A 27,536-nucleotide genomic window follows, 5' to 3' on the forward strand; every position below is an offset into this window, starting at 1 on the left:
ATAAAATAAAATAAAATTTCAACAATCTTAAAAAAAAAAGAACACAAGCAGGGCTAGAGTGATAGTACAGCAGGTACACCCTGCACGTGGCTAACTGGGTTTGATTCCTAGCACCCTATATGGTCCCTCAGGCACCGCCAGGAGTAATTCCTGAATGCAGAGCTAGGAATAACCCCTGTCTGTGCATCGCCAGGTGTGACCCAAAATGCAAAAAAAAAAACATAAGCCCTAGGTTATGATAATATACCCTCCATAGAGTCATTTTTATTATGATTGTAGGAGTAACTGATTTTAAAATAAAATGACCTTTGTTTGTAAAAATGAATACCTTCACATTTCTTCTCAAGGGTTGGTGGCTGGCATTTGAGGGACTTGACTCAAACAAATTATTTCATTTGCTTCCCACTGCCACATGGGGAAGTGTAAAGACAGGCAATATTGTCAGACCCTGTTTATAGGGAGGAAGCCAAGGCTCTAGGCGGTAAGGAGACTAGCCCAGCTCCTGTGGGAACAGTCCTGGGTGCTCAGGGCTGCTGAGGACTGTGTTCCGTTGCAGTGGGGACACTGAAGCCATGCTCCCTGTACCAGGTGACTGCTCTGTTAAAGACACATGTGTCCAGGAGCTGGAGCTGAAGCTCATGTGTTAGAGCACATGTCCAGCTTAGATGCCGCTCTCAGCTGGGTCCCTGGCACTGCAGGACCCCCAAGCACTGTCAGGGATTATGGACCCTCCACCCCCAATAAAGCCGTACCATCCAAAAGGATGGAGGTACCGAAATACGTTTTTACACACATAAACTTATAAATTACCTTTATGTACTCACATGTAAATTGTCTTTTTCCTCTCTTCAAAAGGTTTAGTATGTGTGCTTTGAAATTTTTTCAAAAATCATTTGGTAGCCATTATAGAATATTTATCATATTTCTTGACATTTTACTAGTTTTGGGCCACTTATATATTTATATATAGTATTTGTTTATTGAATCAATACATTATCATAATACTTCCCTACAGATACCTTTTGCTTATTTTTAAAAAAAAAACTTTCATGTACTTCAAAGGTCAAAACCTTTGCCATCTTTAATCTTTAAGAGAACAAAGGAACACAGCTGCAGAGGAAGTTGTGTTGAGAGATCAGTGGTTAGAGTAGGTACAGGGGCCTTCCTTAGAGTCCTACTTAAATAGCCATTTCCTGGGATTCTTGAGTTGTGCTGTTTGTTTAAAAGGATGTACTAAATTTAAAACCCATCTCGTTTTAAACTTTCAATGTAATTCTAAGCTGTCTTCCAGGACTAAAGAGATAAATCAGGGGTTAAGTGTTTGCCTTGCTTGTGTCAACTCTGGTTCGGACCCCAGCACCTTGATCCATCCTCGTAAGTCCTACCAGGAGTGATATCAGAGCACAGCGCTATGATTAACCCCTGAGTACTGCTGGGTATGACCCAGGGTCCCTGCCCTTCCCTCTCCAAAAGGGAAAACTAAACTGTCTACCAATATCTAAGTCAGAGAAACAATGAGGAATTTTGAGTATTCTTTTACAAGCAGGCTCATGTACTAGGAATTGAAACACACAGGCAACCATAAAAATAGGCAGTAATTGGGGTAGGTACTGTTCTGAACTGGGAGAGGGCTCACAGGGCCAGCACACTTGGTTTTGCATGCATGAGGCTCCATTAAATCCCTAACAACATACAGGCCTTAAAGTACTGCTGGGAGTGACTGACACCTGCCACTAAGCCAAGGAACCCCCAGCACCACCAGGTGTGTCCCCCTTTGAAAGAACAAAGGAAAGCATATACCCCAGTTCTGAAATTTATTATTGTATTATTTAATCTGTAAAGATGTAAAGAAGTAATTATTCTAATCCATCTAGCAGTATATATACAGTAAACTTTTTGTAGGAAAGGAGCTACATTTAAGAATGAACTGGTAAGCAGTGATTTTGGTCAGCTGCATTTTTTTAATATATTTTTGAATCACCATGAGGTACAGTTACAAGCTTTCATGTTTGAGTTACAGTCATTACAATGATCAAACACCCATCCCTCCACCAGTGCACATTCCTCACCACCAATGTACACAGTATACCCCCACCTTTCCCACCCTCCCCCTGCCTCAGTGGCAGATAATATTCACCATACTTTCTCTTTACTTTTGGACATTATGGTTTGTAATACAGATGCTGAAAGATTATCATGTTAGGTCCTTTTATCTACTTTCAGCACATATCTCCCATCCTGACTGATCCCTCCAACCATCATTTTCTTAGTGATCCCTTCTCTATTCCAGCTGCCTTCTCCCCTCTGCTCATGAGGCAGGCTTCCAACTATGGAGCAATCTTCCTGGCCCTTATGTCTACTTCTTGGGTGTCAGTCTCATGTTATGTTATTTTATACTCCACAAATGAGTGCAGTCCTTTTACGTCTGTCCTTCTCTTTCTGACTCATTTCACTTAGCATGATATTCTCCATGTTTATCCACTTACAAGTAAGTTTCATCTCTCATCTCTCCTAACAGCTGCATAGTATTTCATTGTGTAGATGTACCAAAGTTTCTTTAACCAGTCATCTGTTCTTGGACACGTGGATTGTTTTCAGATTGTGAACAGTGCTGCAATGAAAATATAGGTACAGATGTCATTTCTACTGTGCTGTTTTACACCCTCAGGATATATTCCCAGAAGTGGTATTGTGGGGTCATATGGAAGGTCAGATGCATTTTAAAAATGCTTTTCATCCAGCACACCGTAGGCTTTGTGCGTTTAGTTTATCAGGTCTTAGCACTGCAAGTGTGATCTTGTCCGTAATTCCTGCCACATCCTTCCAGTGCTTAGAACACTCTGTTATCCATCTCACAACAAGATCCCACAGTACCCTACATTGTCTCCACCCTGATTTTTAGGGGGCAGATCATGAACTGATTAAGTCTTCAACCAGTGAAATTCTTAAATTGTTGATGAGTTTTAAAGGAATTAAATTTTCTTTCCCCTGTTCTCACTTCTCCCTTTTTCAAATATTTTTTCTTCGCTTCTTGGGTCACACCTGGCGAAGTACAGGGGTTAATCCTGGCTCTGCACTCAGGAGTCACTCCTGGCAGTGCTCAGGGGACCATATGGGATGTTGGGAATCGAACCTGGGTCGGCGGCGTGCAAGGCAAACGCCTTACCCGCTGTGCTGTCTCTCCAGCCCCTCAATTAATTTTTTAAATTAAATCACCATAAAATACACAGTTACAAAGCTGTTTATGGTTGGATTTCAATCATACAATATTCCAACATCCATCCACCCCTTCCCTCCAGTAGTGTACTTTTCCCACCACCAGTGTCCCCAGTTTCCCTCCCACTATCCCTAGCCTGCCTCTGTGGCAGGCACTTTTCTTCTCTTCCTCCCTCCCTCCCCTCTCCCCTCCCTCTCCCCCCCAACTTGGGCATTAAGGTTTGCGATACAGGTACTGAGAGGTTATCATGTTTATTCCTTTACCTATTTTTTATTCTCACTTCTCTTTAAGCTTGCCATGAAGTGGATGATTCATCTGTTGCTGGATTAAAGTATTTGCTTCTTGGTGCCATACACAAATGTTTAGGGAACTCGGAAGATGCTGTTCAGGTAAACTGTTAATGTTGTCACAACTAAGAAGAACAGGAAATGTCCTGCGCTTCTTTCTGGCATGAGCTATTAATCAAATTTGACAAAATAGGTAATTTTGAAGGAGCGGTGCCAATGTCACAGTTAGAAAATACAAAAATTACCAGGCTACCAGGCCTGTCCGTATGTGTTCACTTCCCCTCTCTGTAGGCACAGATCATTGTCGTGGTCTGGAGCTAGGGCGGAGAAAGCTGCTGGTTTGAGTGGTATATATATATATATATATATATATATATATATATATATAATGGAAAGGCGTCATGACAGTTGAATGGTTTATTTTGAGGGGTTTTTCTGTAATTAGATCCTCATTTAAACTCTTAAGAATTTATATGCAGTAATTGATCTTTTAAGTTCAGGGTATGGATGTGCTTGGATTATAATTTCAAGGTGGGGTTTATGGAAATTACTAAATAATTCTGTTTAGCATAGCACTGTAGCACTGTCCTCCCGTTGTTCATCATTTGCTCGAACGGGCACCAATAACATCTCCATTGTGAGACTTGTTGTTACTGTTCTTGGCATATCAAATACACCATGGGGAGTTTCCCAGGCTCTGCCTAGCGGGCAGTATACTCTCAGTAGCGTGCCAGGCTCTCCGAGTTTGTTTAGCATACTTTTGAAAATTTTGTTACTGTGAAATTACAAAGTTATTCATAATTGGGTTTCAGGCAAACAGTGTTTCAACACTGATATCCCCTCACTAGAGTCCACTTCCTCCACCACTAGAGTCCACTTCCTCCACCAGTTGTGTGCCTCCTTTGCCTCCCACCCACCAGTCTGCCTCTGAGAGGTGCTTTTTCTGTAAGCCTTTGCACTGTGGTTTACAGTAGTATTGTTAATAGGGTTTCATCCATAACCTTTTGCCAACTTTCAGCACCACCTCCTCCACTCAGTTGAGTCCTTCTCTCCCCATAGACATAGTCACCTCCTTGTTCTATCCCTCAAGTGGCATATTTCTTAGTGAAGACCACTTCTCATATTCTTTGCATCCATTGTCTCTAGGCATTCACTATTCCCCCATTATGCTTCCTTAGATCCTGCATATGAGAGATGATTCCCTAGTCTCTCTTCCTCTGAGTAACCTCACTTAGCACGATTCTTTCCAGATCCTTCTGTGTAGCAGCACATGATTTTATCTTATAGCCAAGTAATACACCACTGTGTATATGTATCATGATTTTTTTTATCCAGTAATCTATTCTTGGACATTTTGTTTTTTCCAGATTTTGGCTGTCGGGGATAGTGCTGCAACGACCCCCAGGGTTCATGTATCTTATGTCCAGTTTCATTTGGGGCCCTTTGGGTATATTACCCAAAGTGGAGAGGCTAGGTCAAATGGAAACTCAATTCCTAGGTTTTTCCCAGACATGCTGGATGAGTCAGAATTCCCACCAAATGGATAAGAGTCTCCCGAGTCCATGCCAACACTTGTTGTTCTTGTTCTTGTTCTTTTTTTTTAAGTAGCAAACTAGGTTCTATTTGTAAGTTTTGAGGAAGGGGAGAGGGAGAGTAAGAGTAAGAGAGAGGGAGGGAGAGAGTGGGAGGAAGGAAAGGAGAGAGAGGGGAGGGGGAGAAGAGGAGGGAGGGGGAGAAGAGGAGAGAGGGAGGGAGAGAAAGGGGAGAGGAGGGAGGATTCTTACGTGGGCTTCTCCAGAGTGGAGAGGGAGTCCCAGTACACATGCCAGCATTAGATATAAAAGTGTGAAAGTACACATGTCAGAAGGGGACACGTGCTCGGCGCCACGTGTGCTCGGCAGCAACACTTGTGCCCAGGCAGCATATGTGTGCCTCTTCTGTTCTTGTTGATGCGTGCCAGTATCTGCACAGTAATATCGCACTGTTTTGATCGGCATCTCCCTGATGGTTGGTGATGCAGAGCAGTTTTTCCTGTGCCTTTTGGCCATTTGTATTTTCTTCGTTGAGGAAGTTTCTGTTCATCTCTCTGCCCCAAGCTTTAGATACTACACTTTAGTGCCAGCAGGGTAAGAGTTGAAACACATACCAAGAGATGATACTTGGCTTGTGTGCTTTCAGTTTTCACTGTTAAAATCAGATTTTGAAATTTGGAGATGCAAAGATACCCTCGGCAATAAATCATTAGAAACTGGTGTGGAAAAATAACACCAATTTTGGGTGACTGCAGAGTGCCAATGTACTGCAAAAAACTTGCCTGAGAAGCATGCAAAGGATTTCTAAGATATAAATAATGAAGAGTAAAAAATGCAAAACAGAAAACCTAATATAAAATACATAAATACACCTCTTTTCTCATCTACTGAGGATGTGATGAACATTAAAAAAAAGGTAAAGGCCCTCCCGTTGATCGTCGATTTGCTCGAGCGGGCCCAGTAACGTCTCCATTGGAGACTTTATTGTTACTGTGTCTGGCATATCAAATACTCTCGGTAGCTTGCCGGGCTCTCCAAGAGGGGCGGAGGAATCGAACTCGGGTCGGCCATGTTGGCCGCTTGTAAGGCGAACGCCCTACCCGCTGTGCTATCGCTCCAGCCAAATGACTCTCTTAAGGATGAACATTAAGTAGTAAAATAATTAATTCTAGTGATATTTGTATTATTTCAGTACTTTCAGCGAGCTCTTAAAGATGAGCTATGTCGTCAGAATAACTTATACGTTCAGCCCTATGCTTGCTATGAACTTGGCTGTCTTCTCTTAGACAAACCAGAGGTAAGAATTTATGTATTTTCTTAACGAATGTTTAGCAGCAGATATGCACAAATGAGTAGGCAAAGAGAAAATAAATTTCACTGTATTGTGAATCCCTGGATATGAGAGAGAGAGAGAGAGAGAGAGAGAGAGAAACATAGTTCTGTGTTTTTTTCTGTTTTTCTTCCATGAATCCAAGAAGTTGCTAATACTATCTTCTGGATTTAAGGAGGTGATTTCTTTCCCGAATTTAGAATTACAAGTATAAGTTTTTAGATAAAAAGTTATTTGAGGGACCAGACATATGGTATAGCAGTTAAGGTACTTTCCTTGCAAGTGGCTGACTTGCACTCAAACCTCAACACCACTCACCATCCTCTGAGAACCACCAGGAGTGATCGCTGAGCACAGAACCAAGAGTAAGCTTTGAGCACCAATGCGTAAGATGCCCAAAATTAAAAAAAAATTTTTTTTGAGGGAAAATCATGCCCTTTTTTTTTTTCCAAATGATATAATAGGATATTTTGTCATTTGTTAACAATGCTAACTTTTTAAAGTCTAATTTTTTAAATAAATTTAGCATAGCTTTCAAGTATGTTAGACTTTGTAAAGGTTACACTAATTAATAGAAACATCATACTAGCCTGAAACTTAAATATGTATACCCTCTCTTGCCAGAGACAGGCTTTTAACCAGTGTTTTATTTAGAATCCTAATTTTACCAAAACTGAAAATGCAAGTTTTCATGAATTTTGATAGAAACTTCTAGTATTACATCTTCTCAGGAAATTTTTACTCTCAAGGTAGCATATGTTTATATGTTTATATGCATTTCAGGGACTTTTGATGAGATCTTAATCTAAATAATTATTTTTGGTTTGACCTAATGGGTGCTCTGGAGGCATCTTCTGGTGATTATCAGCAAGCCAGGCTAGAGGTTCAGTGCGGGAGCTCTGGGTACAGTGCTCTCTGCCACTGTGATGGAGGTACCCCCTTGGCCACCCTGGAAGCACTTCAGAGCCTCCAGGGTCACACCTGCTAGGGTCAGGAGACAGTGCCTTACTGAGGATCAAACTGGGCATGTGCCTTAACCCTTGTGATATATCTCTGGTCCCCTACCCTAAGTTTTTAGAACTCATTTAAGATGTACTTTATAGAACAACAAAGCCAAGCACATGTGAAGCCTTTAGAAGTCGAGAGGATTTTCTCTTGGAGAAGTACAAAACTTAGTGTGGGTGGTACTGCTGTTACTGAAAGCAGAGTCACTGGGGTCATTGTGAAATCACTTATCAGGTACTACTTTGATGAAAACTTATAGCTGTATATTAGAATATTCATTATGGTTGAACTCAGCTCTTTATTTATCATGGATTGCTTTAACATATCCTGTTACAAAATTTTCTGCTTGAATTCTTATAAGTATAGTTATTAAGAGATCATATATTTTTCTTGATATTCACAGACAGTAGCAAGAGGCAGAACTCTACTTCTTCAAGCAAAGGTAAGAGATGAGTGAAGATCTCTCTGGGGCCCTTTCTGTCCTCCAAAGTGTATGCTGGAATTGAAATTCATGAAGTTTTGTTTGGGAGCCATTTCCAGAGGTGCTCAGGGGTTACTCCTGCCACAAGTGCTTATAGTGCTTGGGGTACCATCCGGTGCCAGGGATTGGACGTAGGCCTCCCTCATACAAAGTAGGTGCTCCAGCACGTTGAGCTATCTCCCCAGACCTGAATTCAAGAAATTTTATGAAATAATTGTTCGGTTGATTGTATTTCTGGAAGAGAACTGTGATAAGTAATTGAATCAGTGAGCTGTTTATTTTTAAATGAGATTGCCAAGATCACAAAAAAAAGTTTGAAACTATTTACACTGATATTTTGGGGTCAGCGGGGACAGAAGGTGGCAGGCCACACCCAGAGGTGTTCAGGGTTTACTCCTTGGCTCTGAGCTTAGGGATTATTCCTGGTGGATTTGTGGGACCGTCTGGGGTGCTGGGAATTGAATCTGAGTTGGCCACATGCAAGGCAAATGCCCTAAGTGCTGTACTATCCAGTTCCTCTCATACATTTTATATATATATATGTATATGTATATATATTATATTTCATGGAGGCACTGTGATTCACAAATTTATTTATGACTGAGTTTCAGGCATGCTTTGTTCTAACAACAATCCCTTCCACTTCTACCAGTGTCCCCAGTTTCCCTCCCACTTACCTCTATGACAGACACTTTGTTGTTGTTGTTGGTCTACACCTGGTGATGCTTCGGGGTAACTCCTGGCTCTGCACTCAGGAATTTCTTCTGGGAGGGCTTGGGGGACATATGGGACAATGGGGATTGAACCTGAGTCGGTTGTGTGCAAGACAAGTACCCTACCTGCTATAGTACTTTTTTTTTTTTGCTCTTTGGATCACACTCAGCGATGCTCAGGGGTTGCTCCTGTCTCTGCACTCAGGAATTACTCCTGGTGGTGCTCTGGGGACCATATGGGATGCTGGGAATCAAACCCAGGTCAGCCGCATGCAAGGCAAGCACCCTACCCGTTGTGCTATTGCTCCAGCCCCCACAGACACTTTTTTTTAAAAAAAAAGTCTGCACTGAGGTTTTTCGCACGGATCCTGATAGGTTTCACGCATTAACACTGCACTGCCTTCCAGCACCCCTTCCTCCATCGCTTCCCTCCACCCACACTCGCTGTGTGAACATGTTTTGAATTTATTTAAACTTGATTCTTGTTGTTAAGAATTTCTATCAGCAGCTTACTGTTCTCACTGCATACCACATAAGACTACTGCTTGAGGAATAATACGGGGAAAGGGTTGCAGGGATAGCACCAGTAACCTACAATTGACATTTTAGAAGCGAACACCAAGGTTGAGGTTAGAACAACAAAGCCAAGCACATGTGAAGCCTTTAGAAGTCGAGAGGATTTTCCCTTGGAGAAGTACAAAACTTAGTGTGGGTGGTACTGCTGTTACCGAAAGCAGAGTCACTGGGGTCATAAATCTCTCTCTTCATTTGCAGGAGGATTTCTCTGGCTATGACTTTGAAAACAGACTGCATGTCCGCATCCATGCTGCTCTGGCCTCTCTGAGGGAACTGGTTCCTCAGTGACAGACCTGGAGTCCCCTCTGTCCCTCCCCACCCAGGTTCTGCACTTTCAAATAAAAGCAGAAGACACGGGTCCTGTGAAGAGCGACTCTTCCTCCACAAGCCACCTGTGCCAGGGACACATTCCCCGCGTTAGGCTGATATATTAAAGATCGTCTCTTTTCAACATATAGCTCAAAATAATGATGAGAAAATAAATGGATTCCCTGGGGAGAAGGCTAAGTGACCTTGTGCAAACATTTTAGTTTTGTGCTTTATCATTTTTAAAATAAAATCAACGTCAGAGTTCAACCTGGGGTCTCGCAGGAACGCCTGACGTCAGCATGTTGGGAGGCGCCAAGGGGCACCTGTGAACTTATTAACAGTTTCATGACAGAGCATTTCTGTCGTTTCGAAAAAAATAAGTGATTCACTTTGATTCAATTTGATTCAATTCCCTAGTGATTCACTTTGACCCACTAACTACTGTTGTTACTAATGTAGCACAGATACTCATTTTTCTTTTCCAGACAGTGAAACTCAGGCACAGAAAGGCAAATTCACCTCTTTCAATGACTTATTCCCATTATGAGTACAACAAATGAAGAGAGTACAGGACCATGACGACAGAATGAATATTCTTCTACTATAAAAAAAATAATAATCATGGTCAAGAATTCCATGTTTTCCTTCTTTAAAAAGTGCTTTTTAGCTGAAATTATATCAAAATATTTTTATCAGGTTATCTACTGAACATCTCAAAATGATAAACTTTTTTTCCCTTTGACAGCCAATAAATAGAAGGAAATAGGAGATAGTTTTGTCACCCAAAGTGTAACTGTTTATCGTATCTATTAAAAACCAACATTTTCAGAGTTTATCTTTCTGATAAATTGTCTAATTGCCAAGTTTTAGGAATCTTTTAACAAATTACTTGAAAGTTTATTCTTGAATTAAGTTATTTTTTTGCCTCACAAATTTTGAAGACCAAGGATATCTGGCAATGGGCTGCCAGGCTTTAAGCATTCCCGTTTAGCTCAGGTTATTTGATATTATAATATGGATTGAATTTTTTCTAATCATTTATTAATAATTTTTACTGTCACTTAATTTCCAGTATTGCCCATGTGTGTTTGCAGTGTATAAATTCCTGTCACATTTCAAGAATTTCTCCCATAATTGATACTAACTTAAAAACAGCATTTTGTGAGATTTGATCTACCATGATAGATTTGATTATCTTCACAGCTAAAATGTATGTGGCAAACTTCTCAAATTTGTGAAGCATTCTCTAACATAAGCTCAATCTTAAAATCACTTCTTAAAGAACTTTAGAAGAGTACCATATCAGGGTGTCATTTATTTATGGAACTTTAGGATAGAAGCATGATCACACGCCATGTCAGCTTTTCGATATGTTTTTCAACTGGGGTCCTAGGATATTCCAAGAGGGCCACATGGGGAGATTGTGTAAATGGGGGAACATGGCACAAGACGAGGGCGCAAACTGGTAGGACAGACAGACCATAGGAAGGAAACAAGGTCAGCAGGGACCACAGTCAGGAAAAGATCAAGAAACATCTTGTCGAAATTTCTTTCAAAAGTCCACCCTGGGTAAAGCACCTAGAATATTGGTAGGTTTAACCTCCGGAGTCTGACTCTGAAGCAATCGTCAGTTTTGGAATTGGTCATGCTTCTGGCTTTGGCCAACTGTCTCGATGTTTCCTCACTTCCAAGATACTTACTAACATTAGCTTTCTGTCCTAAGAGGAATTTTGTGTGAATTTTAGATACTATTCTGAGAGCACCTGTATACTACACTCAGATAATAAGTAGATCCAGAGACAAAATCGATGCTTCCTCAAGAGAAGAGCATCTAAAATATTGACTGCCTTGGTTTTCTCAAGGCCAAGGAAGAACATAATGAATCTCAAAATATGGTTTGTGCCATTTTGTTGTTTTCATAGCTAAAATGTATGTGCCAAACTTCTCAGATTTGTGGCACTTACTGAATCTTCAGAGTTCATACATATTTGAATTTTCAGTTAAAATATTTTAACTTCTACTCAGTATTCAAAGTTTACATAAAGCCCTGAACTTTTAAAAAATTTTTAAAAGTTTCTGAATTAACTGCTTAAAAGATCTGTTTTTTTTTTTTCAGAGAGATTTAGATATTTTCAAATAAATTTTTGTTCAGCTCACTAAACCAAATAGAAAACTTTTCCATATCATCCAGTGGAATTGTTTTACATGGTCAAAAGCACAGGTCTGTTTATAAACCGTCTCCCCTGGGTCTGTTGTACAGTCTCCATGAACATGGAGACATGGAAAAGGTACATTGTAGATTATTCTTAAGATTCTACCCAAACCACAATGCAAGTACATTTAAACACAGTGCAAGTACAATGTGCTGTTAGAGCGACTGAAATCTGAGCCCGTTTCAGTTCAATAATTCCCAAGTTATGGTCCATATGCTGTGACTTATCCGACTTTTGAACAATGGAAATATGCCTGGAAACTAAGTTTGGTGTAAGTTGTTTTCTTACCCCTGGCTGATGAAGAAAATAATCATATAAAAGTGGAACTCTTTGCATCTTTGTGTGCTTTTTCATGTTGAATTCATTCCCTCTGCTTTCCTTATTTGGAGACTCTTCAATGGATCATGTCATTTAAGTGTCAAATATATTTTTGTACTAGATTGTGCCTCTAATAAGTGAAATCTCTGATGTAGATTGTATGTACTCTGAAAACACTTTTATAATTAGACACAGTTGGAGGCTTGGTCTGATAACAATGTGATAAACACCTCTGTGGATAGTATACTTAAAATTGTACTATTATTGGGAGAGGTACTCTTATTGTAGCATATAGTGGCTAAAAGAATTTGAATAATTGTTACTATCAGATGTCAAAGAAAATTAGAATACTTATTGTCAGATATTGAGTCAATTATTTATAAAATTTGCACTTTCATGTTTCTCCCAACTTAAAGAACAGTGCACTTCTGATTTTTAAAATGCATTTTATTTTTATGTATGTTTATGTGCATACAAATTCACATGTGGTTTTTGTGTGTGTAAACGGTCCTAGTTACATGCATCATTGAGGAAATAGTGGCAAGTTTCAAATATTGCCTTGAACCTACAAAGATATGCATATACACAGTAATGTGCTGTTTAGTATTTGATACATAATTTTTTGTTTTATAGAAAAAAATCTCAGTCCTCTCAGAGGAAGAGACTTAGAAGTTGGGAAGAAGAAATCCAGAAAGAGAAAAAGCTGAGGGCGAGCAAGAAAACAAAAATGTGTTCCTCCCGAAATGTGATTAAAAAAAATTTGAGCACATTGTAAATTAACTTTGTGGTGAAAAGGAACAAGAGAACTAAACTTTATCAACTAGTTGACTGGACATCAAATAGAAATGACACACTTTCAACCCCAGTGATATTTGGGTTCCATTTAATTTCACCCAAGAGCCACCCTACTCAGCTTGTGGTTCAGTTGGGTTCTAGGGAAAGGCATAGGAAAGACATTTTACTTAGGGGATGATTACAATGTAGGTAGCCTAAATTAAAGAAACATTGCCTCCGGGAGAGTATAAACATTTTATAGACCAAAGTTATGCTCCATCAGTGCATATATCATGGGGCCACTGAAGAAATGCTTCTAACTCACTGATTTCTAAAGGATACTTCTTAGCTGAGTTATCAAGAAGAAGGTTGTCTGGTGAAAATGATGGCTGGAAGAATGTCTGATACTTTGCACTGATGAGTAAAGGAACAGAGGAGCAGGAGTGGCTGTATTCCAGCCCAGTGGTTTAGAGTCAAATGGAAACCAAAAAGTGGGAGGTAAGTTGGTCCACCGTGGACTTCTGTGATGTCTAAGTTAAAGATGGGGAAAAGAGAAAAACACTGTGGCAAAGGAAACAGTGAAGTATAAGAGTTTCATATTTTTGTAAGATCTCATGATTGAAAAGATGAAAAGAAAAGGCTGTAATGGACAATGGTTTTTCATTAAATGTTTTCACTGTAATGATTTGCATTTCAGGATGTCTTGAACAAATGTGGAAAGAGTAAACGATTTCTGAGTACCTAATGCCTAGTTTGGTGTACAAGAGAATCTACAAAGGTTAGATCACACAACCATAAATGTCTCTAATTCCATTGACACCAAATGTCATAAACCAAGCATCAGAAATCACGGCAGCCATACTTTCCCTTTACTCTAACAGTTGAGCAATGATGGACAAAATTATTCCATCACCTACAGACCTATTACAGAGCCTTAGCATTTTCCCTTCAGTTTATAAACGAACTTAGGGAGTGGGATTGGGGAAGGAAAATGGTTAAACAGTTCTTGCTTTTTAAACATTTGAACGTGGATGACAAGGAAGGCTGCTTGGAATCCATTAAGCATTAGTGTTAAATAGAATATCTAGCACAGTTGTTTATCCAAAGTAGGTGAAAGAATGGGTATTGGATGATCAACACTCCTTGACTTTGCTACAACTGAGCCAGGATTTCACACCTTTTAATCATTGGCAACTTGTTGCTGATGGCAAGGTTTTGGAGGGCAGTGGTGGGGAAGAGGGGAAGAAAGAATACCTAAAATATTTCAAGCAAGGAGAAACGGAGCTTGGGCCTCATACCAGATTCACTTTTCACAGGTAGGTTTCTCAAGAGAAAAAAGAACCGAGTTGCATAAAATTCATTCTGTTTATACATGTTTGCTGTGTGCACTGGAGCAGAAATTACTTGAAAGGGCGGCCGAAAAGATACAGGAGCATCTTAGTGAAGAGAGGTGACAGCAAAATGAAAGTGCTCTGAATCTGTTACTTCGCCCTCCCTTTGAGACTGGATCGTCTCAGGGTCTCCAGACTCTTTGGAAACAGCAAATTTCAATTTGTTCGAAAAGGCGAAGTACAGCCCCCTTGCTCGCAGAGTTCCGGCCTTTGTCGTCCTCGGCCCCCCATTGGTTGCGGCTGCCCAGACCACACCCCTCCCCCTGACCATTCCGGGGCCTGAGAGGTGGGGCGGGCTTTGTGACGCAACCGCTGACGTCCCCGGGGCTATAAAAGGAGCCTCGGGGCGGCGGACTCTCCCAGGAGCCGCCGGCAAGGGGGCAACGTCTTTAGCCGGAAGGAAGGTGGGGCTTGACGGGCGGGGAGGCTCCCCTCTGCGGCCCGAGGGGTGGCCGTTAGGCAGTCGGTGCCCGGTCTATCGTCCTCCAGGCTGGGGAAAGGCCGAGGTGCCCAGGAGGGGGGCCCTGCCGCCTGTCCCTGTGCTCTCCACCCAACAGCAAGCCGCGGGACCCTGGAGCCCACCTCTCGTGAGCCAGTGGGCTTCTTGGGCGCCTCCTTCAAGTCTTCTGGGGCTTGGAGCCCCGGGTCCAGGGGCACTCCCTGCGCCTATGCATGGGTCATCAGATGCGTCCACTCTAAATGCGGGGTCTTGACCCGGGAGCTTTGGAGAGGGAGGATCAGCTCACTTTCAAATGACTTGTAATTTGCGCCACGGCCACAGATTGGTCTGACCTGGCAGGGACGACGATTAGGGGCTGGAGGGGGGTGGTCCCACACTGACCCGCGGTCCCGCCTCTAGAAAGGGTTTTGTCGTTTGCTCCAGCGCTGGGGTGCAATGGGAGCGAGCACATAGGATACGAATGTGGAAAACTTGCAAAGTGCTTCAGGATGAGCACTCAGGCTTCCTGGTAAAAGATGGTTGCATTGAACAAAGCTGTTAAAATGATGCCGTGAGAGTAGGTTTTCAGCAAGGGAGTCAATACACTTACAGTCTTATTTTTCTTAGTGGTTTTGATTTTTTTTTTTTTGTAGTGACACACTTTTTTTTTTAAGGGGTTGGCCCTTTGGTAATTGCTGAAGTTAAATGGTGCCACTTAGCCCCATGAAACTCGTTACTCTATTTATTAGAGGGATGTTGTTGAGGACACGGTTCATTATATCATACTATTCTCTTAGTGAGGACCCAGAGGAGAAATTCCTCCTGGGTCTCAATGTCCAGAATAGTTGTGATTCTCCCAAACAGCTGATTTTGTTTTCTTATCTAATGTAAACTGAATCAACAATTGCTTACCATTTTGTGAAAATAATTTGATACAAATTGGCATTTTTTAAAAAAGTTTGTTTTGTTTGGGGGGCCACACCTGGTATGTGCAGAGCTTACTCCTGGGTCTGTGCTCCGGAATCACTTCTGGTGGGGCTCAGGGGACCATACCGGGTGCAAGGAATTGAACCTCAGTCAGCTGTGTGCGAAGCAAGTGTCTTACTCACTGTACTAAATCTCCAGCCCTGACATCTCATTTCATCAAAGTGAAGGCAGTGGTGGTGTAACTGCCTTACAAAGTGAAGTACTAAGTTTATTTGGAGTCTCTCTGTTTTCCTTCCATACATTTTTCCTTAACACTTACCTGATTTCCGTACATATTTTGTTTTATTTCTAAGCCTTCTCAAATCATTCCCCCCCTCCCCACCACCCCCCTCCCCAAACACACACACACATACACCTCTGACAGTTTCAGATGGAACCCTCCACAACTCTTGAGAATTACAGGTCATAATATGCAATACCCTTGGTACCACTTAAAATTCAGAAAGGCAGGACTAGGGAGGGGAGAAGGGAGAGGAAATTAAGGTAGGTTTAGGGAAATAAATGGGAAAAAAGATAAGTTCATATGCTGTGTGGCATAATACTACCACAAGTAACATGCCCACCCGGCTGTCAAAAAATAAACTGAAAGCTAAAATGAATACATGAAGATTATAAATGGGAATAAATAGAGGAGTGAAGACATTTTCTTAGAGAAACTGATTTGTAACCATTGATGAATGTACAGCAAGATGGTTTGAACGGGTACTAGATGAACACAATTGAACTTTCTTAAAATATTTAACCCTGCAAAATGATGAATTTTATATAAGAGGTGGTCTTTGTATTTAATATCATGCTGGAATTCCTAGGAGGGATTTGGAAATCTTTCATAATGAAAGATTGTTTGTTTTCACCTAGCCACCTATTGGTAATATGTTTTCTGCCTTTTTCTTTTTGATTATCGAGAATTATCCTGATTTATATTTAATACCTAGAGATTAGATTTGAAGCTAAAACATTTCCTTAAGATAGAATTTTTCTTTGAAACTATAGTTATAACAAATCATTTACTGAAAACCATACTATGTATAAGTCTTTATTTTTTTCTCATTATAGTTGAGATAAAGACATCCTGCCAAAATGATTTCTTCAAAGCCCAGACTTGTCATACCTTATGGCCTCAAGACTCTGCTGGAGGGAGTAAGCCGAGCTGTTCTCAAAGTCAACCCGTCAAACATCAACCAGTTTGCAGCATGTTATTTTAAAGAACTTATTGTGTTTAGAGAAGGTTTGTTTTTCCTTTATATTTGTTGCTTTGAAAAGAAAGCATTTTTAAATTGGGATTTTATGTGCCTGATTTCATATATTTATTCATTCAGAGAATGGGTGTCTGGACATGAAAGATCTGATTAAACTATTTCATCAGGTTAAAGGTAAGTAACCTACGTGGTAAGAATTCAACAATATTAGTTAAAAATTATTGAATCATTATCAGCAAGCACTCAAACTTCGGGATGAGGCCTGCAATTTTTTTTTTTTAAAGAATATGAATCAAATCCTCTCCAATACGCTCTATTTTCAGGGAAGTCCCTTAAAAGAACTGGATGTTGCAGTAATAAAGCCTGACACTGAGATACATAGTTATTAAAAGTTGTATAATATCTGTTTTTGAAAGTTCCTATGAATAAAAGATTAATCACCTGTCCCCCTTCTCCTCAATAGAGTTCTGGCTGGAGGACAGGTAATTAAATGTCAACAACTGTCTTTTTTTGTCCCAAGTTTTTTTTTTTAATGTCTAAGCAAGCACCATGATTTACACTATTGCTAATGGCAGGCTTTTGTGCCTGAAACATTCCCACACTACATCCTCCTGCAAGCTCCCCTTCACCATTGTCCCAGTGTACCACACCACTCCCCACAATGACAGGCTTTCAATAAAGGACCAGTTCTCATTTTCTGTTGTCTTTGGGCATTTGTTGTTTCCTTATGGTATTTCCTTATATCCCCAGAGTTTTTCTATGGAGTAAAGAGAAGATTTTCAAGAGTGTTCTCCTCTTGCCTGAATCTGTATCATAGTCCATAGATCTGTATAAAAGTTAGGTCTTTGTGTAAACCGCTGTGGTTTTTGCTTGTTGTTGTTTTTGCTTTTTGGGTTATACCCAGTTATGCTCAGGGGTTCCTCCTGGCTCTGCACTCAGGAATTACTCCTGGCAGTGCTTGGGGGACCATATGGGATGCCAGGGATTGAACCCGCATCGGCCGTGTGCAAGGTAAATGCCCTACCCACTGTGCTATCACTCTGGCCCCTAAACAGCTGTTTTATGTGAATATGAAACAGGAAAATGATGAAGTTCAGAACGGTAAAATGAGGAAGTTAAAAATTCATAGGATGAAAATTTGGGAAGATCACAATAATGAAAAAGGACACAGGGAGGATAAAGGAGGATCTGTTGAGCATAATTATCCCAAGAATGGGTGCATATCTAAAAGAAAAGTAAGAAAAGCATTTGGCAGAACCTTGTGGAAAAAATGAAAACTCCTGGTCAGTGTGGAATTAACTAATTTCTGCAGTACTGACTGATCAATACTTTGGAGATTTCAGAGAAAGGTTAAGATCAGCAAGTTGCCAACCTCTTTCCTTTCCCCTTAATCGTTTTTCATTATGGTTCCAAGATCTATAATACTGTTAATTATGCTTTTCATACATACATCATTCCAGTGCCACACCTATCAAGAGTGTCTATTTCTCTCCACCCGTCTCCTAGGGCCCCTTCCAGACAACACCTCCTCCTGTATAATCTCAGTCTCCAATTATGATGACTGTGGCCATGTTTTGTTTCCTTATTATATTTCTTTATGTCCCACATATATGAAATAAAACATTTTAATTTTTATTGTGGAGGTGGTGACACCTATACACCTATATTATAGATGATTAAAGCTAAACTCCTGAATTTTTCCAAAATTATAAATCAATGTTAAGTTGAATTTCTTTTTACTTTCCTTTTTTGTGGTTATACAAATTAAAAAATTAATACTGTGAGTTAATTCTGTGCTAATGCATCTTTAAGTTAACATGAAATAGAGAAATCCTACAAATAATACAATTTAGTAAGAGTGAGGAGAGGAGAATTAAGAAACATTTAAGAGAAAATCCGAATAGGTGTGTAAAAATGTGCTCTATCTTGAAAAGAGAATGTGGGATTTTAGTTAGAAAATATAATGTTTAGGGGCTGGATCCATAGCACAGTGGGTAGGGCGTTTGCCTTGCATGTGGCCGACCTGGGTTCAATTCCCAGCATCCCATATGGTCCTCTGAGCACCGCCAGGAGTAATCCCTGAATGCAGAGCCAGGAGTAACCCCTGTGCATTGCTGGGTGTGACCCAAAAAGAAAAAAAAAAAAAAGAAAAAGAAAAAGAAAAAAATAATGTCTAGGTGTATGCTTTAATAAATAAAAAATTTTAATAAAAATCTATAGGTGCAAATAAAATCACCTAGACAATAGAATATACAATTTAAATAAAACAAATATTAAAAAAGCAAGCAAAATAAAAATATGCCTTAGCAAGCTAGGAATATACAGATCTTTCTTATTCTTGTAAAGGCAGTCATAAGCACAGGACATAACTAAAGTATGCAGGCTGCTGGGATTCACTGCGAAGGAGAGCAGTGCCCTGGCATGAGCTGGGAGGTCAGCCCCAGGGACGGGGACAGAGGTGTTGGAAATGCCAGCAGAGACGTGGAGGGGGCCTGCTGAGATTTCAGCCATTTTTAACACTGCTTCATAACCAAAAGATGGAGAAACCAGGAGTAACCTAGGATGAGAGTATAGGCATATCACGCAAAAGACCCCAAAGAAAGCAAGATTAACAGAGCAGAGTCAGCATTTGAACAGATAAGAAAGTCACTGTTGAATTTCAAGAGTAATTTGGGGGGATATTTTTTGGGGGGTGCATACCCGACAGTGCTCAGGATTACTACTGGTTCTGCACTTGTGGTGCTCCGGGGACCATATGGGAAGCCAAGGATCACACTTGGGTTGGCCTTGTGTAAGGCAAATGCCCTCCCCATTATGGTTCCCATCAGAAGTAATTGAGTGCTTCCCTGCAGGGTTTCCCTCCCGCCTCCCCGCTTTCTACCTACCTCCCTCCCTTTCTCACTCGCCCCACCCCAGCCCCCACAGAATAAGTTGTTATGGCTTGTGTGCTTTGTCTTCTCTAGCAGGGGTCTGTTTGAGGGTCTTGCAGAGTGATGTACTAACTTGCAAAATTTGAAATTGGTGATAAATTCAGTGAGTCTCTATCCAAGAAGATAACTGACTAGCAGCCTTTGAGGTTATTTTACTGAAGAATTGCCTAGCATTTCACTCGCAAGTGGACTAAAATGGATTTTGGTCCAGCTAGGTTAACATTTTGAATCTCAAATTTTCAGTTTGGGGCCAGAGAGATAGTACAGCAGGTAGAGCACTTGCCTTGCATGTAGCTGATCTAGGTTTGATCCCCAGCACAATATATGGTTCCCCAAGCTTGCCTCCTCCCCCGACAAAAAGTTCAGTTCTTACTGGAGCAGGTAGGGGTAATTATATCAAGGAAACAGACAAAGCTTATAGAGACCATCCTGAAAGTAAATTCATAGCCTGACTGGAGTAGAAAGAGAAGGTTCTTTGGGTAACAGAATACAAATTAGCAGTCTTTAACAAACTAGCTTCTTCTATTTTACAAGGGTGAGGGGAAGGAAACAAAAAGATGTGACCAGACATACAGCATTAAACATTACTAATAAAGAGTTTGGCTTATCCGTCTGCCTTTTATTGGCATCCCAAAATGTTTTTTTCTCTTTCCCTGAATAAACAATCAGTATCCATTGGATTCCATTCTATCACAATGACAATGACTATATAAATCTACTGTATTCAGGAAAGCATCACTCTGGGCCAGAGAGAGGCTATCTGGGGATACACAGAAATGAAGGTTCCCACTTGGTAGGCGTTTCCTCCCCTAGTGACATCCTCTCCCTTTCTGACTGGTTTAATTCCCCAACTGCTGTTTCCTGTGGGAACTCTGGGTAAATTTGTTGGCATGATTGTTCAGTTATCTATAATAAAAATGTACATACAACAGGTACCATCTTCTCTTTCCTTTAAAGAGAACTTTCCTGATGTGGATTCCTGTTTTGTACATGAATGGTGGCACCAATAATACCCTACGTGCTACTGATTCCCAGGATTGAGATTCTTCCAGGGTTTCAATGACTTAAATAAGAGGAATTTACAAAACATTGCTGAGCCTGTATCAGCTACTTCTTATTCTGATCTTTCAGTTTCGTTAGCAGGAGACTAAAACAGCCTGAAGACAGCACCAGGTATTAAAATGTGGTGGAATGGGCAAAAACAATTTTTTATCTCTAGTTCATTGTTCATCCTCATCTCCAAGATAGTAGATATGTACATGAAAGGCGTGTTTCCTAAGAATGTTCACTGGGACTGCTGTCTTCTCTCCCAGCTCATTAGTTCACTGCCAGAACCGGAAGCCCAGATTATGTCAATTCTGATCTCTTCACTACGCAGTGTAGATGGCAGTGGTTTCATCAAAGTGGCAAATGAGATCTCAAATTGTCACTGAGTCCAGTGTCTACTGTTAGCTCCTTCTCTAGCCTTTCTTGGAGTCTCAGGAAGAGCCTGAACTGGCTTCCTCCAGCTCATTAGCTCACTGCCAGCAGCAATACTTAGGAAGCAGGGAAATAAGTGGCACTCCTATTCAGCCTTGTCTTTTTAAACATTTCATTCTGGGATTTATTTTTCTAGAAGGAGCCTCATATTTGGTAGGTGCTAGAATAGGACCAATAGCATTTACCCATCTCCAATGAAGTTTGACTTCTTTTGCAGAAGGGGATGAGGACACAGTTAAGTGGTAGACATAAGCATTGCATCTGTGAGGCTCCGGGTTTGATTGTCAGCACAAAAAATACTTCATTCACTTGGCTGATGGAAGATGGGTAGGAAGAATAAGATCTGGGAGCACACTTTTCTCTGATTTCTGTCATCTCATATTTCCCTATTTTCTGGCACTTACAGCTCTCGAAGCCTGATCTCTCTCTCTCTCTCTCTCTCTCTCTCTCTCTCTCTCTCTCTCTCTCTCTCTCTCTCTCTCTCTCTCTGCTTTTTGGTTTAGATTCAGCAATGCACAGGGGTTACTCCTGGCTCTGCACTCAGGAATTACCCCTGGCGGCGCTCAGGGGACCACATGGGATGCTGGGAATCGAACCCAGGTCAGCCGCGTGCAACACAAACACCCTACCCACTGTGCTATTGCTCCATCCCCTCAGGGCTGCCTCTCGCAGGTTTTTCAAACATGTATGCCCATTTCCAAAGCAGTTCATGCTATAAAACTCTTGGTATTTCCATTTTTGATTAAATATCTTACAATCATATGAATCAATAAAAATGCCCTCATTTCTTCGTCTTAAGAAAGTTTCTTCATTAATCCAAATGAATCACTGAAGAGAGATTAGAAAGTTGATGATACTTTAAGTCCAAAGTTTTTAGGTCCATCAATTATGTGAGGAAAAGTAGGAAGAAGGGGATAAAATTCATGGAGTACATATTTGGTGCTAGGCAATTTAGAATATTTTTGGTCATTTAAAACAACTTATAAGGTAGGAGACACAATGCTATTTTACAAGAAATCTCATTCTTCAGAATTTTAAATAACATTGTAGCACTGTAGCACTGTCCTCCCGTTGTTCACCGATTTGCTTGTGCGGGAACCAGTAACATATCCATTGTGAGACTTGTATTTTTTCGCATATCGAATACATCACTGGTAGCTTGCCAGGCTTTGCCATGTGGGTGGGTACTCTCGGTAGCTTGCCGGGCTCTCCCAAGAGGGGCAAAGGAATCGAATCCATTAATTCTAGTGAATCTGGCCACATGCTAGGCAAACGCTCTACTCATACTGAATCACAGAAAGTAAAGCAATGTATGTATATACATCTTCAACTTACGATAGTTTGATTTAGAAGCTTTTGATTTTTTTGTCTCCAGTGGTGTTCAGTGAGCCATATACAATACCAGAGATGGAACCAGGGTTGTAGTTGAAGTGTTCAAATACAATGCAAATAGCTTCTGTACTACCTTCTTGGTCTACAGAATTTTTGACTTTTTAAGATGGTCTGAAAATGATCTGCACTTAGTAGAAACTGCAGTATCATATTCTGTGGCTAATTCTGGCCTTTGGCAGCTATCTCCCAATTCATGGTTTTGTTTATTTAACAATGTTTTCAACTTGAGATGGGCTTATGGGTCATGACTCCAACAAAACTCAAAAATCTGTATTTTGACATGTGTATGCTTGTTCTTTTGCTATTTTCTTAAAAATTCTTTAGACAAATAATATATTAACTTTTATGACTATTTTAGTAGAGAAATGGTCAGAAGGAGCGACACAAGAGAAGAAAACAGAAAGTGTTAAAGAGTCAGAACGAGCACCTTTAATTTGTGAAGAACCTAAACGGATGGAAAAATCTACGGACACAGCAGAGGACAATATGTGTGCAACATCACCTAACAACAAAACTACTCAGTTCCCATCATTTCATGTTCCACTCCAAGATGAGGAGAAAACTGAAGCAACTTGTGGTCCTTCAAAACCAGCCACCCCTAAGAGTTCCACCCCACCTACATCACCATCTCCAGAATTGGCTTATGTGCCTGCGGATCCAGCTCAGTTTGCTGCACAGATGCTAGGTAAAACTTCACCTATTAATTCTAGTGAATCTGACGTTTTAATGGTGGATGTGGCAACAAGTATGTCTACCATTTTCAAGAACGATTCTGAGGATGAAAGGGTGTCTATAAAATATTCTGCAGAGGTAACTAATGAGGGTGTGGACCGAGTATCTGTTGAAATAGATTTGGGTTCTAACTCTAAAGACGATGAGAATGAACCATTATCATGCCCCTTGCAGGATGAACAAGAACCTCCTGCTGCTGATCAAGCTCCTGAGTCTCCTTCCCAGGCAAATACAACTCTCCTCATACAATCTATCTATAATGGTATGCCTGTGATAGAAGGAGTTACTCTTGTTGAGCAAATTTCAGAACATAGTTCTGAAAATGAGCAGTCACCACCAGAGGTAGAGTCTGCAGATTCCTCAGTGCTTAAAAAGGTATCCCCAGATGCAGACCAAGTAGTTTCTGAAAAGTCTTTGCACCCTGAAATGAATACCACTGAGACGAGCGATAGCACGTCTGAGCAGGAGGAAGCTGCAGAGCCAACTGACTCAGGTGAATCTGTAAGATCATCTGTTGCCCCCTTACCTTCTGCTCCAGAAGATCTTACTGCAGCAGATAGTACTGAAGCAAAAGGTCCTGCAGAATCAGAAGGCCTTACTGAAGCAGAAGGTCCTGCAGAACCAGGCCTTTCTGAAACAGAAGGTTCTGCAGAACCAGGCCTTTCTGAAGCAGAAGGTTCTGCAGAACCAGAAGACCTTACTGAAGCAGAAGGTCCTTCAGAACCAGAAGGCCTGACTGAAGCAGAAGGTCCTGCAGAACCGGAAGACCTGACTGAAGCAGAAGGTCCTGCAGAACCGGAAGACCTGACTGAAGCAGAAGGTCCTGCAGAACCGGAAGACCTGACTGAAGCAGAAGGTCCTGCAGAACCGGAAGACCTGACTGAAGCAGAAGGTCCTGCAGAACCGGAAGACCTGACTGAAGCAGAAGGTCCTGCAGAACCGGAAGACCTGACTGAAGCAGAAGGTCCTGCAGAACCGGAAGACCTGACTGAAGCAGAAGGTCCTGCAGAACCGGAAGACCTGACTGAAGCAGAAGGTCCTGCAGAACCGGAAGACCTGACTGAAGCAGAAGGTCCTGCAGAACCGGAAGACCTGACTGAAGCAGAAGGTCCTGCAGAACCGGAAGACCTGACTGAAGCAGAAGGTCCTGCAGAACCGGAAGACCTGACTGAAACAGAAGGTCCTGCAGAACCGGAAGACATTGCTGAAGCAGAAGGTCCTGCAGAACCGGAAGACCTTACTGAAGCAGAAGGTCCTGCAGAACTGGAAGACCTTACTGGAGCAGAAGGTCCTACAGAACCAGAAGAGGAGGAAGCACCTGGGGAAGGTTTGGTCAAGCCAGGTAAGAAAGTTGTATTTACAAATAAAAGATTTTATTTCAGGTGACATCAATTTCAGGTAAACACATAGGTTGGTTCCCCAGAGTGGTCAAATGTCTATACTTTTAGAGGTTATTTCAAATGTCAAACTTACTTAATGGCTTTGTTGTATTTTATTCTTAGGAGATGAATGGTTTTCAAATTATATCACCAAAACTGTTAGCTACAAAGCATACTTAAAACATTAAAAAGCATATGAACAAAAATTCTCAACTATGAACAAAAAACCAAACAACAACAATGCATTTCTATAGGCTATGGCATTTAAAAGTTAAATAAATGGTGGTGTGTTGACTGCTTTCACACGCAGGAGAGCTCTGCAACCAGGTTTGGGGAATTGGATCAAGCATCATCTCCTGCTGGGGAGCTTACTGCAGTTGACAGCAGCCCCAAAGCAGAGAGAAGTCAGATGGAAGTTCTGTTGCACAGGCCGCAAGGAGATAGCAGCAGAAAGGACAGACAGGCACTTCAAGAACAAAGGACACATTGTTCTGAGATGACTGGCTTCTTTCATCCCTTCCTCTGCCAAGTGCCCAGAGCAAGCTACTTGCTTTCTTGGCTGCTATCATCTATGTTTTAGTCCTGTGAAACAGGATCTGATCTCCATCTCGATCTAGTGAAGGGCTACTCCTTCTGCCCCATATAACCAGGTTCAGCTGTCCTTTCTTTAGGGACAAATGGCATGTGCATGAGCCAAACCTCCCCCATTCCTTTTGCAGAAACTCTCAGTGCTTAGTTGAATGATAGGGAAATGTTACCAAAGCAGGTATTTTTTAGAGATCAAATTCTGTCTGGCAATGTGATTGAGAATCTGCACAGCCTGAAGGGGCAGTATTGGAAACTGGACTGGCATCATACTTGCGGCTTAACTAGCACTTCCAAATCAGATTTCTGTTTTTAAGTACTTGATGTTTTAGATACTGTTAAAACTTCAATGACAAAGAGTAAAAAGCAAAGATTAGGCTTGCACATAGTTTTTATAAAAGATCAACTGAGAGTCAGAAGCTACCGAAAGCACTGCCACTTAATCACATGCATAATGTTTTCTTCAGGGGGAAAGAAAAAAACTTGCACTAGAGTCAGCTGGTAGTGTTCAAAAAGTTCAGCACATCCCGGCAAATTGCAGCACCTCCATCAGGAAATTTACTCCACAATCCCATTTTCTTGTAAGAGAGAACTTGGTTCTCTCTTAAATGGGAAGTCAACCTTGCCATAATAATTCTTGGGAACTGACTCCAAGCCTTGCCTAAAAGGGGTGCACCCTGGGATTCTGAGTCTTAAATGGGATCTGATGCTTTGCATACAGCACAAATTAGAGGGAGATAATGGTGCCCATGAAAGGCCAGGAATATTTGATTCTGTGATCAAAAGATGCCTTGTGTTGACTTTTTTCAGTAAAGAAAAATATATCACTGTGCAGATGCATTAACTTTTTTCCCCAGTGGCTTAATATAATACACTTCAGCTGATTGAAACAAGAGTATTGCTGAATCTCCATTTCCTCCCCGCAGAAGCTCTATCTAAATTTGAGTACCTGGAAACAGTTGCTTAGAATGTGGTTGCTTCCTCAGCCACCTGCTAACACAATATTGTCCTCATTTTCCAACTGTAGAGTCTTCTTTCACATTACCAAACATAATTTAATTAGCCCTCTCTATAGCATGCTTTATTGCACATATTACTACTGTTGTTTTGTATGTATCCATTTTTTATAAAGACATTTCTGTGCATAGCGCCTGATACAGAGACCAAACCTTTAATGCCTGCAAATTTTTTTTTTTTTTTAGCAATAGCAGCAAGTGAAGCAGGACAACCACCACCATATTCTAACATGTGGACCCTTTATTGTCTAACTGATATGAATCAACAAAGTCGCCCGTCACCGCCACCTGCACCTGGGCCTTTTCCCCAAGCAACCCTCTATTTATCTAATCCTAAGGAACCACAGTTTCTGCAGCATCCACCGAAAGTTACTTCTCCAACCTATGTGATGATGGACGACAACAAGAAGACCAATGCCCCACCTTTTATTTTAGTAGGCTCCAATGTTCAGGAAGCTCAGGATTGGAAAACGCTTCCTGGACATCCTGTTCCACAGTCGGAAGCCTTGAAGAGATATGCTGCAGTACCAGTGCCCATTGCTGTCCCTGCAGAACATAAATTCCAGAAACATGTCCCTACTCCCCAGAATGCCAGTCCGCCTACAGGCAGGCAAGAGGGCCCCAGACCACAAAGTCCAGTTTTTCTTTCTGTTGCTTTCCCAGTAGAAGATGTAGCAAAAAAGGTTTCCCAAAAAGGTACAGGATCTGGGGAAAAACCTGCCCCCTTTGGAAGTTACGGTATTGCTGGAGAAATTACTGTAACTACTGCCCATGTTCGCAGAACAGAAAGTTAAAAACTGGTAGGTAAAGCTGCCTGCCACAGTACGTGGGTCCTAACCTGAGTTTTCCACATTTTGATTTGTTCACCTGGAAATTGAGATATTTTAAAAAATTAAATTGAGATATGCAATGAGTTGGAGTATAATCTAATTTGATGTGGTTATTTTCTCCAACTTCCTCACAACCAATCACTAACAAGTGCTACACCATGAGAACACTAAGGACCTGATTGGTGAACTTGGTCTCCTTTTCATATCTGGTTCTATGTCTAAATGGGAACTGATGAGAATAATCTTATTGGGAAAATGATAAAGAGGGAAAGAGACATGAGATTATATATGGAGCATCCAAGCAATGCAGTCAAAAATGAATACTGACAGTTGAATACAGATTGAAGTCAAAGTGAGCGGCAGTTTTATCACTAAAAAGCATTGTACTTAAAAAAAAATTCACCCAGTACTTCATGCAAGTC

The 27,536-nt window shown here is 41.1% G+C and overlaps 2 protein-coding genes across 3 annotated transcripts in view; both read left to right on the top strand.

Annotated features, from left to right (window-relative positions):
- Nucleotides 1–9,498, top strand: part of TTC39C (tetratricopeptide repeat domain 39C) — a 112,699-nt gene extending 103,201 nt beyond the window's left edge. Inside the window, exons 11-14 of the mRNA XM_056138094.1 lie at nucleotides 3,509–3,606; nucleotides 6,229–6,333; nucleotides 7,775–7,813; nucleotides 9,340–9,498. Coding sequence (XP_055994069.1) covers nucleotides 3,509–3,606; nucleotides 6,229–6,333; nucleotides 7,775–7,813; nucleotides 9,340–9,429 — 332 coding nt within the window. The 3' untranslated portion in view covers nucleotides 9,430–9,498. The remainder of the gene's footprint in view (nucleotides 1–3,508; nucleotides 3,607–6,228; nucleotides 6,334–7,774; nucleotides 7,814–9,339) is intronic.
- Nucleotides 9,499–9,641: 143 nt separating this feature from the next.
- Nucleotides 9,642–27,197, top strand: CABYR (calcium binding tyrosine phosphorylation regulated). Of its 2 annotated transcripts, none has more exons than XM_056138096.1 (5): nucleotides 9,642–13,253; nucleotides 16,629–16,800; nucleotides 16,892–16,945; nucleotides 22,931–23,257; nucleotides 26,471–27,197. In XM_056138096.1, the coding sequence occupies exons 2-5, from the start codon at nucleotides 16,653–16,655 to the stop codon at nucleotides 27,076–27,078; spliced, it is 1,137 nt and encodes a 378-aa protein (XP_055994071.1). In that variant the 5' UTR covers nucleotides 9,642–13,253; nucleotides 16,629–16,652; the 3' UTR covers nucleotides 27,079–27,197. The 2 variants fall into 2 exon arrangements, with proteins under 2 accessions (XP_055994071.1, XP_055994072.1); XM_056138097.1 differs by lacking the exon at nucleotides 9,642–13,253 and adding an exon at nucleotides 14,515–14,550.
- The last annotated feature ends 339 nt before the right edge of the window (nucleotides 27,198–27,536 follow it).

Source organism: Sorex fumeus, unplaced genomic scaffold (assembly GCF_029834395.1).
Source record: "Sorex fumeus unplaced genomic scaffold, SorFum_2.1 ptg000128l, whole genome shotgun sequence".
Lineage (NCBI taxonomy): Eukaryota > Metazoa > Chordata > Mammalia > Eulipotyphla > Soricidae > Sorex > Sorex fumeus.